The sequence below is a fragment of the Pangasianodon hypophthalmus genome, chromosome 7, assembly GCF_027358585.1.
Source record: "Pangasianodon hypophthalmus isolate fPanHyp1 chromosome 7, fPanHyp1.pri, whole genome shotgun sequence".
Lineage (NCBI taxonomy): Eukaryota > Metazoa > Chordata > Actinopteri > Siluriformes > Pangasiidae > Pangasianodon > Pangasianodon hypophthalmus.
In genome coordinates, this window is record NC_069716.1 from 11,021,183 (window position 1) to 11,038,663 (window position 17,481).

A 17,481-nucleotide genomic window follows, 5' to 3' on the forward strand; every position below is an offset into this window, starting at 1 on the left:
GGATTGCTAGGCATATATAATACCATGTACCTTTTACAACAGCATCCAGATCTTGTGCTGCAGAGAAAGAGCAAAGGTGTCCTGAACATATTTAACATGCACACGAATATGCACGCACACACCTACATGTAGAAGCACACACACACGCATGTGTGCACGCACGCAAACACAGGTAGATTTAAGAGATATGTTAAATGAGAAGAGGAGAGCTGCAATTACATTGGAAGATCCTGAAGAAGCTAGTATACAAAGCCACACAGCACACAGCTGATACTTAATGGTTCTTCATTAGCCAGAATTCAGATTAGCCATGGCAGTTTGTAAATTTCAATATTTTTATAATAATAATAATTATTATTATTATTAATAAGTATTATTATCACATAAATATTATCACATAATAATAATTATTATTTTTTTAATTTTATTTTTTTTTCCTAGTGTCAAGTCCTGCAAAGCTAAGTTATCATGATCAGCAACCGCAGATGCAGCAGCTGACTGGGTAAGTTTTCTGGAGACTTACCAATGGTGCAGTGTTCACCTTCCCAGCCTGGCTGGCACTGGCATTTTCCATCTATGCACTGGCCGTGCTCCTCGCATCGGGGGTGGCATGGCCGCTGATCACATATACTGCCCTCCCAGCCCTCCTCACACTGGCACCTGCCCTCTGAGCAAACACCATGACTTCCACAGGGCACCGGGCATAGCTCTGATGACCAAAAGAACAGGGACAAGGAAACAATAAGTTGAAAAGATATCAAACAAGTTTAAAAAAATACAAAGAAGTATTACAGTGTATTTTAACATGAGTTTTTTTTTAACCTGATGAAGTGCTACTTAATTATAAACATTTGCCTTTGTAGCTGCTAAATGAAAAAAAAAATTGCCCTCTTAAATTTCAGTCTAGCAGTGTTGTTGCTTCTCGTGTTGTCACTACTAGTCACTCTTCATATAACAGATAGCTTTTTCATTCCATTTATTGCCTTTCCACCATCATTCCCCGTAACTTTTGCTCTCTGTCTAAGCCACTTCACCGCCCTGATTTCCTCCACCATAACAAACATTTAAGAAGCTTTTCCTCTCCATCCAAAGATAGTTTTTTGCTCTACATTAATGGATTTCCTTGATAGCCTATGCCTATCCAGATGCCTTCTCTCTGCACAAAACACCATGGATTTTTGATGCTTTCTGAGGACTAGAGCTCAAGCTCAGGACTGTAGGAAGATGAGCATTGCTGCTACCATGGAACCTTGGGGTAACAAACAATTTTCAACTTTCCTTAATAGAACACATTGCAATGATTTCACATATTTGCTCTGCATGTCATGAACCTCAGACAGTACCTGTTGTAATATCCAATACAACTCTTTCACCAGGCATGCTTGAAATGGAACTGTGCTTGGCGTAAAAGCCACTGTATGACAGTAAGCCTAAAAGCAGCTTCTTTTGACTCAAGATTCTGCCATGGTGAAAGTAATTTCATTCATTCTATAGAATTCCACACAACTTTCAAGAAACACTTGAAGACTGCACATCTGAAAGCCCCTTATCCCAACACTACAAGAGCTTTTTTAGTCCAGTTGTATTCTTAAGTAATCTTCACCAACTTGGCATTGGCTCAGCGTCTAAGCTTCATTAGAATTTTATTAGCCTAGGCTTTCATGAGTTAGTGTTATACAACAGAGCAGGGTGATGATGTGATTAATAGTTTGGCTCAAAACATTCTTTTGTTCTTCAGTTCTTTTGTGTATAAGAGTAAAAGATAGCAAACTGCAAAAGTTACCTTTGTAGCATAGTTGCGAATGGAATAATAGGAACCATGAGCTTGAGATGATGACATGAAATAAACACTCACATATGCACATACAGAGTATATGGAGCAAAAGCATATACGTTTCTTACCATTATTCGAGCATTATGTTTTTTTAATGTCAATAGCACAAAGCTATTAATCACAATCTGATCTCTTGACTTATTTTTTCAGGTAAGTTGAAAACAAATCACCTCACTGGCAATGAGGCCTATGCCATTTTGTACGATTCTCCAAAAAGTGGAGAAAAGGCAAACAGGAGAGATTTAAATTTGATAAAACATAAACACTTTCCATAATCAGGCTCAGTGCTCACATTACACTGCAGTCAAGTGCAGAGAGAGGAAGGATAAAACAAAATTACAGCATGGCTCTTCAGCCTTCAAAAGCCTCTTGCTGATAAAATGAGGAAGATTACATCAGACAGAGGCTAACAATAATTAAAAAAAATAACAGAAGTAGCTCTTCAATCAAATGCATAATAAACCCAACAAAATATAGACACATGGTCAAACCAATACCTAAACTCTGTAGTACCATGTGCAATGACAGCATTTAATCAGTCCTGCTACAAATGAGGAGGTTCACTGTCACATTTTCTTTCACAATCCTTGCGATTACAATTCCCTTCATTACTCGGGCTGTCTATAGTTTTTGCTGACAGTCTCTTCTCTGTTACTAAGTATGTTCAGAGTGTTCAACTAATTAGTCTCAGCTCTGCATGCCAGCCTAGAAAATGGACATCTACGATCTACTGGCATGTCAGAATAAACAAGTTTATCCAGAGCAAAACATGGGGGGCATGCTGTTATAGGAAAATAATCAATCGTGAGGTGGTGTGATGTCACCCTAAAGTGTTTTATCGCTCTTAATTCCACAGCATTTTGCCAACACTAATATTTTTAATTATTGTTTATTTTTGTATGCATAACATTATATCCATTTATAGCCAGAAGTTTACAAACACCTAAAGATATTCAGTCTCTCTACACTCTATACATTTCTTGTTTCTTGTTGTCTTGACTTGTTACCATACATGACAAGTCAATTAGGGCATCTACTTTGTTCACATCAGAGGTCATTTTAAAACAACTGATTAGAGTCAGATTTAATTCAGCTTTAATTCACTATATCAGAATTCCAGTGGGTAAAAGATTTACAAAGACCAAGCTGACTGTCTCTTTAATCTGTCAGGAAGATTACAGAAAGTAATGAAGTAATGAGTTTTAGAAGCTTCTGAATGGCTAATTGTCATAATTAGGAGTTAAATGGGAGTTTACCTGTAGCTGTACCTGTACAGCTGTACTGTAGCTGTACAAATGCCTATTAGCCCTTGATACCATGGGAAAATCCAAGCAATTCAGCCAAGATTTTAAAAGAATTGTTGACATCTACAAGTCCGGTTCCTCTGTAAGAGCAATTTCCAAACAATTGAAGGTACTATGAGCATCTGTACAACAATTATATGCAAATATAAAAATCTTGGGACCACACAGACACTGCATCATTCAGTAAAGAATGGAAAATTAACTCCAGGGTATGAACAAACTTTTGTGCGAAATGTTCAACTGAACCCTAAGACAACACAAAAGGAACTGCAGAAGGAGTGGGAGGCATCAGCTACCAAAGTATATACATCCAACATTAGGACAGTCCTACATCACCATGGCCTAAAAGGCTGCCGTGCAAGGAAGAAAGCCCCTGCTCTAAGACTGGCATAAAAAGGAAGACTAAAGTTTGAAGATGATCACCAGTCTTTTGGAGGAGTGTTCTCTGGTCAGATGAAACAAAAATTGAACTGTTTAGCCATAATGATCAGCACTATGTATGTAAGAAAAAAGGATGAGGCTTTTAATCCAAAGAACAGCATCACAACTGTGAAGCATGGAGCAGAATGTAAACTTTTGACCCATTGAAAATCTGATGTAGTAAATTAAGTAGCTGAAATAAATCTTAGCTATTTTGAACTGACCTTTTAATGAAATAAAGTATACAGTAATTGACTTGTTACTTGTTGAAAACCTAATTGACTTGTTACCAGGAAATGTATGGTAACATGAAATGTGTGTGCTGCGTGAAAAATTGAGTTTGAATTTCTTTAGCCTAGGTCTATGTAATCGTTTGGCCTTCATTTTACACTACATGCTGTGGAATGTCTGCGAATCAAGTTAATTCCCTTAATTACTTAAATTATAACAGCTATAAACATTCTCTTACCAGCCTTTTTTCTCTCTCTCCAAGTTAATTAGACAAAAAATGCATTTCTGCTTGAGTCTTACAAAGTGCTGACACTAGAGATGCATTCCATAAATAAAAATAAATTTCCTCACAGAAAATTTCACCATTTCAACAATTAGTGCCTGCCATAATAGTCACTGTGTAAGTTATTACTACAGAAAAGATGATGCATTAGAAGGAAGGCATTAATATAAACCTTGCAACCAAAACTACTGAACTGTGCTGTTATAGAAAATTAATCAAAATTTGCTGATCAATCAGAATGAAGCATTCTGATTTATAATTATAAATAGGGCAGACAGTAACACTTTATTATGTGTCTAATAAGTCACAAAGTATGTTTCCATTTGAATGTTTCACAAATTTAAGCAGATTAAAAACACATCACTTTACAGAAGTTTACAGACTTTTTTTTTTTTTTCTTGTGATCTCAAGACAACAAAAGTTGTTTTCTCAAGATCATGACTTGTATTTTTCATTATCTTGAGAACACAACTTATTTTTTTCATATGTCGAAATGCATTATTAGACGTACATAATATAAAGAGCACCTTAACAAAAACTAGCCGGTATAGTGGTAGAGTTATGGCCTTACAGCCCTAAGGTTGTGGGTTTGATCCTGAGCAAATTTCCCCTTCGGGATCAATAAAGTCTATGTATCTAGTGATCAGGATCACTATAGTGTCTTTATACTATAATATTATAGTATTACTATAGTGTCTGAAGCGCCTTCTCAAGTGACTGACACTAATTTGGAAATGGTCTAGCACTGAAAAACCTAAGGCTAGAAAGATAGATAGACGAATAGATTAATAGATGATCCTGAAGCAGAAATCTAGCACAGGATCAAACCCAATCTCGAGAAAACAACTTTTGTTATCTTGAGATCACAAGAAATAAAGGAAAAATAACTGATGGCCATTCTGGACTTTTGTTTGATTTGTTTGATCTTTTAATGGTGTTTTTTCCTTTTATTTTTCCTATTCTATTTATCAGGTTCAGATTTTATCATGTTCAAAATGTTCAAAATAGATACATGGAAACTACAGGAGTAGATCATTTTGTAAGCGGCAATTAGGTCAAACTAGCCAGGGCAAACTGTAGAAAAGGCATGTTAGACAGATCCTAGAGAAAATCTCTTGGTATTGCTTATTAATTTATTAATATTGGTATATTATTGGTATTGGAATTGCTTATTAACCAGTTTTAACCAAGCACTCCATTTATTTGTACCGCTGTCTCTGATTTTGGATGGCAAAGACGCCAAAATCATTTGTCCAGAGTATTCAGGCTATTTAAATTAAAGGTGTAATCTGGACATTTCTTGCTCATTAGGGTGTCATGTGCTAGGTATATACCAAAGTAGCAAAACTGAATGTATAAATTTAAAAAAAGCCTAAACTTAGACAGTAGTGACAATATAAAGATTGTAAAAAAGTTCAATTCATGTGAAAACAGCAACCACTGTGGTACAAATGATAAAAACTTTGAGAAAGCTTGCTACTTCATACCACTTAACACAAATGATAGCTACCAAGATTGAACAGAGCCTCACCCTTATAATAATAATAAATACCAAGGTACACCTTTTTGGGCATAATTCCAAAGATATATTTGGTGCAAAAAACAAGACAGCTTATCACCCAAAGGATACCATACCCTCAGTGAAGCATGGTGGTGGCAGCATCATGCTATGAGGCTGCTTCTCTTCAGTTGGGACTGGTATAATGCATAGATCCAAATAGCAATCTAATTTGACAAATAAACCTGCAGGTCTCAGTTAAACAGCTGAAGATGAAGAAAAATTTAACGTCCCAGCACAATAAAACCCCAAAGCACAAATCAAAATCAACAAAAGAATGGGTTAAGAAGAAGATGATCAAGGTTTTGGAATGGCCCAGTCAGAGACCAGATCAGTTTTGAAGGAAGAATAGAATAAAATTCCCAAATCAAGATTCATTAACTTGGCAGTAAAAGATCTAAAATATTTTAGCTAGCTAGTTATGTTAAAGCAAATCACTTTGAACTATGCACTAGATAAGATTAAGATTACTTCCACAGCACTTTCATCATATATCAAAATGTTGTGATAATCAGTCAACATTTTGAGATATTTTGAGCTATCACATCTGAACTTAATCTGAACAGCTATCACATTCTCAGCAACATTCCATGTAAAGAGGTTTGTAGGAATTTGTAATATCTTTTCCAAAGCCAAACCAATAGCTCTCTGGCTCTTTGTTCATGCTCTTCGATGCCACATGTCCAGTATACATATATTTAAGCAGCCAGTTTTTAATGCTTCTGGTCAAATTATTTTTTGGCCTTTACTCATGATCCTATTTTGTCTGTTAAATTTCATTTTTGTAGTTCCAGTATTATGTGATGTCATGAGGACAACAGACACTGTAAGCTGTGGGAACTGTTTGTGGAAACTGTGTGAGCTCTTTGGATGTCTGAGAGTTTTCTGCCATGGATAGGAAAACTGCTCATGACTGTGTGTATGTGTTCTTCCAGTACACAGTGAATTGAGAGTGTACTGAGAGGTATTGATTTCCTGGACAGCGTGTTGATTATTGGAATATCCTTGCTGGGAAAATGTACAGTTTCAGTGTAATATTGCCACAGCCGCAGGATCACCATTTGCAGGTGTAGTGGGCCAGTGGAGAGGCTTTTTTCCCCAGTATAGATATAAAGGGATGAACACCAGGTTTTCTGCAATAAAGATATGCATGCACTTAGAGAAAAAACAAAACTGCATAGATGTGTTCCCTAAGCTTAGCATACATGTGTTATCTAAGTATATGTTATTGTCTTACCCCGCTGGAGGAACACATCACCCAATAGAGATTGTTGCTTGCATCAGAGTAGAAAAAGGATGAGACCTGGGTCTTCACTGACCACTTCTTTTATTTACTGTAATGTGTTCTCATGAGTTTCACATCACGCAAAATGGTTGGTCTGTTTAAATAGTTGCTGTAATGGTGCAGTAAGCTCTGACAATTTTTTTATTATTTGTTTTTTCTTCTAAGCAATGTGACAAGCAAGTTTGCATTATGCTCTTTCTATGTTCTCCAAAACACACGGATGTCATCAACAATGGCTACCATAACACTGAGTGCTTCATCAGTTTGCTTTGAAACTCAAGGTTAGTAGAAGATAACGGGGTCACTTGATTGATATCTTGCCAATATAGCCATGGAACTCCACAAGTTTCCAATACAGGGCTTCCACTCTGTGTGTTCTGTTACCTTAGCAGTAATTCCAGATCATGCCATGCTAGCAAGCTCCTCATTTAGACAGCTGGGCAGTGTGAATAGAATAAACCACAGGATAAACCACAGCAATGGCTACTGGGTTGTATGTGGCATGCATACCTTGAAATACATCAGCTAACCAACAATGTATTTGGTGTGTGTCCAATCAGGCACTAGGACTACACACAGAGGAAGAGCACTAATGTGTTCATACCTAGGCTTCGGATTAGATGTCCGTCCTACCATGAGCTTTTATGTATTGTGGCACCTCAAGGCTGCGGCAGGCTGAACACATACATGCTAGAGGTACTTTTATTTAGCTTTTTAGTTGGGTGAAGGTGAGAGAGGTGTAAGGTGGGGGTAGAAGGGAGTGGCTTCGCCATCCACTGCAGGAGAGCATGGTCCGTAACCAGAGTGAAGTGATGGCCTGCTAGGTAATAGCGGAGCTCCTCATTGGCCCACTTTAGGGGCAGGGCTTCTCTTTTGACAGCGGCGTACTTTCTTCCGGTGGGAGTTAGCTTCCTGCTGACATATAGGACCGATTTTAGCTCCTCATCAAACATCTGTGAGAGCATGGTGCCCAGCACAGTCTCGGACGCGTCAGTGTGGACGGTGAATGGCTGAACAAAATCTGGATTCCCTGAGTACTGGGGAGCTGGTGAGGGCCTTCTTTAGGGCCTGGAATGCCTGCTCTGCCTCGTCGGACCAGCGCACCCAGTCTGGTTGGCCTTTTCTGGTGAGATCTGTGAGGGGGGAGGCTAAAGAGGAGAAGTTAGGGAAAACCTCCAACTGTAACCCGCCAACCCCAAAAAATGCATGTACCTGTTTCTTTGTGGTGGGGCGAGGGTACCCTTTTTCAATCAATCTTCTTTTCCTGTGGCTTCAGCAATCCCCAGCCAATGCAGTATGCAAGATACTGTGCCTCGGTCAGCCCCAGGTGGCATTTTCATGGATTGGCCATTAGCCCTGCCTTCCAGAGCTCCCCCACGACCTCTCTGAGATTGTGTAGATGGTCTGACCAGGTGGCAAAGTGAATGACGATATCATCCAGGTAAGTTGCAGCGAATTGTCATGAGGCCATAGTACGATGTCCATCAGCTGCTGGAATGTCGCAGGCGCTCCCTGAAGCCCGAAGGAGAGAACCTAGTACTGCCAGATCTATGTGGCCAATGGAGGTGCTGAACGCCATCTTTGGCTTGGCATCTGGAGCTAGGGCTAACTGCCAAAAGCCTTTGGTGAGGTCAAGGGTGGGGATGAACTGGGCTCTCCCCAGCCTCTCCACTAGGTCATCCACTTGGGGGAGGGGGTAGCTGTCAAAATCCAAAACCTGGTTTAGCAAAGCCTGAGACTCCCGTCGGGCTTTGGGACCACCACAGTTGGGCTGGACCAGGGGCTGGCAGACTCCTCGATGATGCCGTCTAATAGCATCCGGCTAACTTCCTCCTGTATATCTTGTTGGCGGGCTTCAGGTACACGGTGCTGTCGTACCACAACTCCCAGTGAGGTTTTAATCTTGTGCTGGACCAGATGTGTTGTCCTTGGTCCACTGGTGACGTTAACTTTTGGCGTTGTGAAGGGGTGAGGTCCTCTCCCTTCTGGACCAAGGTATGCTCTGTGGGATCTGAGGAGAGACTGGCAAAGATGGACAGCACTGGGGCAGGCTCGATGAACTTTTTCAACAGGTTGATGTTGTGACATGTTTGAGTGTCTGCATGCTTACTGGGCTGTTGCAGGCAGTAATTTACCGGGCCCACCTATTGGAGGACTGCGTATGGGCCTTACCAGCAGGCCAGGAACTTACAATTGGCTGGAACTCTTGGGGGTGGGCTGGCTGGGTGTATATCCGCTGCTATTCTGTCTGGGCTTCCTCCATGTGTTGTTGAATAATAGGGGCCACTCGGTCGATCCAATCCTGCATGTCTTCTATGAGGGTGTGGCATGGCGAGGGCTGCTCCTCCTATGCCTCATTGGCCACATCCAATGGTCCTTGAGGCCATCTTCCAAAGAACATTTCGAATACCCATGGAGGCCTGGAGTGTTTCCCATATGGTGAAGATGACTTGGATAGAAGGAGGTCCCAGTTCCTCCCTTCCTCATCTACCACTTGCTGCAACATCTGTTTGAGTGTCTGATTGAACCTCTCACCAAGCCATCAGTCTGGGGTGGTAGATGGACATTCTCAGTTGTTTCTCCTGCAACAGCCGACACAGATCAGACTTTAAACGAGACACAAAGGGCATGGTCAGTTAATTTGGTCAGTCGACAGGTCCTTTGGCATCCCCATGCAACTAAAGAGGAGTGGAGTTCTTTGGCGATGTTCCAGGAGGTGGCTTTCCAAAGGGGGACCGCCTCGGGGTGGTGTAGTCGATGATGATGAGGATGTACCCATGGCCCTGGGCAGATTTCAGGAGTGGCCCTACTAGGCCCATGCCTATTCTTTTGAAAGGAACACTAATGATGGGGAGCGGGATGAGTGGGCTGGGCACGGGGTTCTTGGGAGCGGTACTTTGACACTGAGGGCACTGCTGGCAGAAGTTCTGGACCTTGGCATCGGCCAGAGGAACCGGTGTCTCAGTTTCTCAAGAGTGTTGCAGGCCCCTAGGCACCCACCTAATAGACGTGAGTTGGCCAGGTGCATCAGTAGTTGAGTCTTCTGTCGGAGGACCACTAGGAGGTCGCAGACTTGGCCACATCGCTCCATACGGTAGTAGAGGAGCCCCCCCTTTGGACCAGAAAATAGGAGGTAGGTAGTCTTTGTTCTGGACCTTGGTTTACCCCCTCTATCTGCTGCACCTGACCTCAATAATGTTTCAGGCGGTCATCTTCCTTATGATCATTCCCCTAAATTGCCCTCGCAAGTCACCTGGTGAAACACAGACAAAATTGGGTTAATGTGGGTGTGATTCACCTTCCACTCCTGCCTCGGCATTGTCCTCTTCTTGGGCCAGTAGTATGCCGGCTGGACCCAGGACTGGCTTGGCTGAGGTGTTCTCCAACATCATCTGGACCCTTTGACTTTGGCAGGGGTGCTGGAAGTTGGGGGGAACCCTGGCCTGTTCCAAGGAGCAGGGGCCCCAGTAGCTCGGGTATCAGGCACACTAGCTGCGGTCATTCATTGGAGCAGCTCCTGACCCAGATCTCTGTGGCAGAGACCTCCTTGACATCTCTGTGCACACAGGAGACCAAGAGGAGATGGGATTGCTAGGTGGGTAAGGGTAACTGTGCTCCCGGAATCGAGGAGGGCTGGAACAGGCATGCCATCTACCTCTACAGTGAGAATGGGAGTGTGCAGTGAGGAGGAGTAATGGAGAGCACATCCGGCTAGCCAGGGCTTATTGGCCTGTTGCGGGAGGCGACAGGTATGGCTCGGCTCATCAGGTAGTGAGATGTAGGCGGAGCGGCTTGTCACAGCTCCCTTCTCTCTATTAGAACCAGGGTCGGGGAGCTGGGGTACATTATCTCTGCAGGGACTGGGGATTAACTCTCTTCTTTCCCCCTGCCAATTGCCAAGGTGGCGAGGGCACACTCCAGGGCCTCTAGCATCTCTCTGGGGTTGCCGGGGGCTCACACACTGACTGCTTTGCGTTCCTCTGTCGGCACAGCCCTCAGGAACTTGTCCATCACCACACTCTTGGCGACCTCGGTGGCTGCATGCTTCTCAGGTTGCAGCCACCTCTTGGAGGTGTGGCGCAGGGTGTCCATCTGGGCCCGAGGGGTGGCTTCAGGATTGTAGCCCCACTTGTGAAACTCTGCCACCATATTAGTGGGAGACAACCCACAATGTGCCAGGATCTCACCTTGCCGGTGAGAGCACATATTAGGGTAGCTGGGCCTCCCCAGAGAGGAATGAAGTGAGGATTTGGGCCCAGTCCAGCAGCTCCTTAGCTTTTTGAGCTCCAGCAGCTCCTCAGTGGCAGTGCGTAGACTTAGCGCCAGCTCTTGGGTCACCGTGTGCTGCTGGAGATTAGTCTCCAAGAGGCGTTTCAGCATGGGGTCCATGGTGTGGTTGGACACAGGCACACTGGTGGCAAAGGTAGTGGAAAATAGGTGCTCTTTTATTTAACATTTTAGTCGGGTGAAGATGAGAGAGGTGCAAGGTAAGGATGGAAGGTCACAGTCGTCCTGTCTTGGTGCGTGGCGAGCATGGGTGAATGGCGTAGAGGCAAGACCCCGGGTGTTCCTTTGGCTGTCGGAGTGCAGTCCTTCGGTGCATCACTGGCAGGGAGTGTCATCTTCGTTGCTGTCATCTGTCTCTGCACGAGGGGATCAGCACTGTCATAAAGACAAAAGTCGCTCACTTTGCTGTGTCTGCCGAGCTATTTTATACTCTCCCGGTTTCTCCAAGAGGGTGAGGATTCTGTCCATTCAGCACCCGGGTGGCAGTCACCCGCTGTCACAGTATTGTATCCCAAAACAGGTTTATGAATTAAGTGGCTTGAACCGATTAATTAATCCCCCCAATTAAAATATTAAATCACTATGTGGTCCTATTTTGATCTCCACAAAAGCTGGTTCCCTTCCTCATGACCTTATTTAAATGGTTCAGGATTTTTTTTTTTTTTTGCATTGATGCTTGCTTGCAGAATATCACTGTTTTTTGTGTGATTTTTTTTTTTTTTTTTTTTTTTTTTTAATTTTAAGCTAATGCCCATGTATTAAAGTCTCAGGAGCACATACCCAAACATGGAGGTGACAATATTATAATGTTTCATTCATGATTCCAGTTGTACTTGGTTTCAGTAATAACTAGGTTGAAATGTGTGTAACTTCTAATTACCTGCCAGGGTGCTTGAGCATGAAAAAAACACAAGAGTCATGTACATGATTACATGATTGTTTTAGGAGTACTGGGAATTGCAATAGATTTTTTTATGTTGCAGATTATTGATTGAGGGTGTTTGTGGAAATGTTTTACAATATACATGTTTTTGTTTGTTTTTTTTTTTCTTTGTTTCTTATATGATATTCTCATACTATTTTTGCACTTTTTGGGATTGTGGACTATACCTGTCACATACCTTATAATAATATCATTTAATATCTCTCAGACATTGTTCATGTTCTCAAGGCTTTTCAGGGGAAAAGTGGGCAGAGACTCTTTGTGAGGAGAACAACCCTGAGTGTCTGTAATAGTTTCGACAAGCATTTCTGAGAACTAGAACTGGAAAAAGTGGTCAATAATAAGCTTGTAGACAGAAGATCAGCTATTTATTATCCTTCTGCATTTGTGTCATTATGTCTAATGTAAAGAGCATATTGGTAGCTTGGTATCCAAGGGCACTGCCCAAGTCACTCACAGACAATAGCCCTTGCCTTTTAAACTTCATCAGCACCTCGCAAAACTGCTGAGACATCCCATTCCTAGCCTTCAGCTATGCCTGGGTGTGTGTGTGTTTGTGTTTGAACTTTCCAGACAAGTGGACTAGTGCTAGCCAAGGACCTTGTCTTAAAAGCAAGCAAGGTATTGTCTGCTTAGGAACATGTGACCATGCCGGGTATGTATCCATGCCCTATAGATGGGCTATATAGTCAGTGTGGGATCTTATTCTACATCCTCCAGAAAACTAAAGAATAATTAAAAATTAAATCTACTTAATTTGGGAATTATGCCCTCTTTAGTACAAAAATGCTACTGCAAGCATTTTGGGGAGGACACTTCATTACATGCATTGTGCTGTGCTCTTGTACAGTACTTGGATTAATCTAAAGGTAGCGAAAGGCAAGTAATAAACATTCAGTTAAAATCCAGGGCTGCATCCCAAACTGCATTCTACACAGTAAACAAATGCCAAATTGCAATATACTGGCATATAATTTAGCACAAAAGTGTGCAGTTTGGGATGCAGCCCAAGTATTTGAAACTCAGAGGTAATTATTTGCTCCCATTATTGTTTTCTCTTAAATATTCCAGAGGTGTTACTGGCATAAAAATTTTATTGTGCACATCTTATTGTGTGCACATTTTATTGTGTCTGAATATGTAAACTCTCTCAACAAGAGCTGGTCTTTTAGCTAGGATGCTACTGTTAAGCAGGTTAGATCAGCTGTGTTAGAGGTAACAACACGATAACACTACTGTTTGCTAGATTCAGTTTTATTCTGAGCTGCAAGCTCAGGAGCACAGTAAGATGCAGGTCACAGGCTTGTGAGGTCCATTCAGAATGACTTTATATGTGATCTGAGAAATTATTAATCTTGGGATACTATCAATACTTCCTGAAGTATTATTAATCTGTCTTGATCCACTGGCCAATTTTGTACCAGGAAAATGTGCAGTATCAGTTTTATTTGGCCCTTTCCCTATCTTAGGGAGTATTTCTCCCCTGTGTCAGTCTCAGGTAGTGTTCCTCCTCTGTCTCATTCTCAGGTAGTGTTCCTCCCCTGTGTCAGTCAGAGGTAGTGTTCGTCCCTGTTTCAATCACAGGTAGTGTTCCTCCCCTGTGTCAGTCTCAAGTAGTGTTCCTCTGCTGTGGCAGTCTGAGATAGTGTTCCCCCCATCTCAGTATCAGGTTATTCTTTCCCCAGTGTTAGCTTCAGTCCTATCGCAATCCTCATCTGTTTCCCTGTTCCTGTTTATCTCATTCTGATTTCCACTCTGTGGATGACCCATTTGGCTATGGCTATTCTTCACATCTGTTTGTTAATTGATTTATATTATCATTTTGATTTATAATAATAGATTTTCCTGCATTCTTTCAATGAAACTGGAAGGTCAAATACATATGGCTTCACACTCCTTACACTTTTGGACTGTGCTGTATATACTGTATATTTTCCTCTATGCAAAAAGGAATGTTTTCCTTCTCCTCCTGGAAGAAACATGTTGAGATTTTCAAAAGACAGCCACTGCATCTCTAGAGCTCTATCCTTACCTGTGAAGCAGTCAGATCCAGTCCAGTTGGGTTGGCACATGCAGGTGCCACTCTCAGGCATATAGGTGCCATGACCGGAGCATTGCTCCTGACAGGCGGTAAGTGGGTTCTCACAGCTCATGCCACCCCAGCCAGGTGAGCACAGGCACTCACCCCTCACACAGACACCATGTCCCGCACAGTGGGGGTCCAAACAGTCCACTAGAGAAATAAGGTGCAGAAACGAGAATTACGTTTTCAGGACTACCTATTGCAAGTATCCTATCAAGTACGTTGAATGTGAGTATAGTTGTGACAACCTGATTATGCTTTTTCAGAATTTCATTATCAATCAAGCAATCATATAGCAGATAAATACACTGGCACTAAGGGGCCCAAACATGTTTGATCATGACAGTGCCCCTATGCACAAAGCAAGGTCCATGAAGACAAGGTTGGAGTGAAATAACACAAGTGGCCTGCACAGAGCACTGACCTCAACCCCACTTAACACCTTTAACACCTGCACCCCAGGCCTCCTCACCTGACATCAGTGCCTGACGTCACTAATGCTCTTGTGGCTGAATGGGCAAATCCCCATAGTCTCAAAAGAGTGTAGGTTATTATAACAGCAAAGAGGGGACTAAATCTGAAATGGGATGTCACAAAAGCTTGCGAGTATGATTGTAAGGTGTCCCCAAAATATTGGCATATAGTGTAAGTGGATTATTAAAACTACTGAAACTGTATGTACACAGCTCTGAGTTGTATTCTATCACACCTCTTTATTAAATAAATATTGCAAGATACAATAGAAGGACACTGCAGTACAACTCCACTTTATAGCAATATAATAACATTTTTGTAGGATAAATGGTCTGTGCTGCTCTCTACAAAACTGCAGTGCTTGATAAGGATCTCTTTCCATTTTACAGGCTTGAGTGGTATGAAAATGTTCACAATGCCTCTCCATCTGAAAAGCACATTTAACAAGTCACGATATGGCAGCACATTCTGTGGCAAATAAAACCGCCTGACACCTTAACAATCTCTCCTCATGGCTTACTGTATTAATGGCCTAGTAAATCTATTCCATTTAGCCTGTGTAATTAGTCTGATTCTCTTGGCTTTCATTGAAGCGCAGCCTCATCAACTCAAGGTTATACGTGTTAGCAAGGTTTCACAAAGTCCAGATCGCTATTATCACTGTGGATATTTGACAGGCGATCCCGATTGATTTTGTGTTTGAAACAGGCAGATTGCTTGAGGTACCAGCATGCAATGAAAGAAAATAACCCAGGAGACCTTCTGGCTGTGAAGTAGCCCAATGTTTTGCAAGCATGGTGGCAAACAGTCATGTGATTTTTAAAAAGAGGTGTAACAGGATATAGCTCAAATAAGAGCACCAGCAGTATCAAATAATCCACTTCTTTACAAGCCATGTACCACTGTTTCATGTGAAAATGATAAATAAATAATGTTGTCACTACTACTATACTACTGAACCTTCTTTTTTATCCAATAGTTAGATCACAGATTTCTGGCTATGATTTCCCAGGAACTTTGCAGTAAAGCTCAATAACACATTATGGAAGATGTGGTTTATTTGCAATACTATGCTGGGCATCTGAGAGACAGAGAACAGAACATTAGGCCTACATCTATTTTATCTCTGCTGACTGGTCTGTTGGCAAGAGGTTATACTGAGTATAGAACAAAGCATTTTGGTGTGAAGAAAACAGGCTTGGAGACAGTGCAGAAATGCATCCCCCAAAAGAGTGAATCGCAGCAAACAACAGCTGTGAGATTACACTAGTCAGATAATATCCTACTTCAAAACAGCAATAGCATAAATTCAGAATCACAAGTTAGCATTTTAGCCTAGCAGCCTTTTAATTGTGTGCACTTACCTTGCTCGCAGTTGTTGCCCTTGTAGGCAGGGATGCAGATGCAGATGCCTTGGACACACTCTCCATGGTTGGAACAGGTCGGGTCAATGCACTGATCTGCCGGGATGCTGCATTCTGGCCCCTTCCAGCCCTCATGGCACATGCACCGTCCTTTTCCATATTCGCCATTGCCACTGCACAGTACTGGGCATGTGTCTGCAAATAATGGTGATCCATCCAAACAGGAATGAGAGTGACAGAAAAAAACTGTGCAACTGCTCATCCATCATCATGGCAAACAGTGTAAGATGATTGCATTTTACATTGTAATGGTTTGCTCTATCTGCATATCTTGCTAACCAAGTGGATTAACTGGGACACTGTATGTACTTGTAAAGTATTTGTATGGCTAAATTCTATACTTAAAGCTATAAATAAATTAATAGGGGAAATTCTAAAAGTCAGGCACTCTGGGAATACATTTATGAGTCATATCATCCATCTTAATATCACAAATAAGCAAACAAAAGCATCTTTAGGCACTGTCATTTGTCAGAAAGTCTATGCTGTCTGTTAAGTCATAGGGCCTTGGAGGAAAAATATATGCTACTTGTTTCTCATTTAAACAAGTTAGGCACATAATCAGTATGCACCAGCAGTTTGTCTAAGCAATGTTTGTGGATACACTGTGTTTCACTCTGGAGAGTTCAAAGCACAAAATTGTCACATAAGTAACCATATGGAAAATGACACATTTACAGTGCAAATTTAATGATTCATATGCATCATGTTTGCTTTTCTCCACCTTGCTTCCTGCTCAATAAAAAGACACTCACACCACTTATTGTTCCACACAGAGGTGAGTCAAAAGGGGTCATTCCTGCTAAATATGAAAATGTCTCACTGCAGTCACACCAGTCTGCACAGTACATATTTAATCAATATTGATGCAAAGGATGTAGCTCGCTGTTTGTCTCTCTCTCCCTCTTCCTATCTCTAAATATCTCACTCCACACAAGCCAAAAAATGTCTTTTTAATTCTCATGTTTATAAGATACTTTATGGAACTTTGTGTGCTTGACTAAATTTCTCTTAAAGTTTCCCTTAAAGAGTAACAATTGACACAAAATTTTCATTCCTTATTTGCACACATAACTGGATGAACCCCAAACACCTGAGGGGTTTTGTGTGTGTCTAGTATTGTGCTAGCCTGTATGTGCTAATACTAACATAAAAATAAAATATACTGGGTATTTCAAAATACATTTTTTAATCATAGCACCATAAAATGAAGATAAAGGTCAGTAGATGATCCATTGCTACATGAAGACAAGGGCTGAGGGCTTGCCTGAGTGTAGCTGACATGGCAGTGGCTTAAAACCAAATCTCCTATAAAAAAAAAAAAAAAAAGAGCGCTGCTAAGCCATGAGCACTGC

General features: G+C 41.6%; 1 protein-coding gene across 2 annotated transcripts in view; it reads right to left on the reverse strand.

Annotated features, from left to right (window-relative positions):
• The window catches only part of LOC113542771 (teneurin-1), a 141,488-nt gene that overhangs the window by 80,918 nt on the left and 43,089 nt on the right, over positions 1-17,481 (reverse strand). For both annotated transcript variants that reach the window (XM_026940521.3, XM_026940520.3), the window contains exons 7-10: positions 16,067-16,261; positions 14,178-14,378; positions 524-709; positions 31-57 (exon numbers count right to left, since the gene is read on the reverse strand). In XM_026940521.3, the coding sequence (XP_026796322.3) occupies positions 31-57; positions 524-709; positions 14,178-14,378; positions 16,067-16,261 (609 nt within the window). The remainder of the gene's footprint in view (positions 1-30; positions 58-523; positions 710-14,177; positions 14,379-16,066; positions 16,262-17,481) is intronic.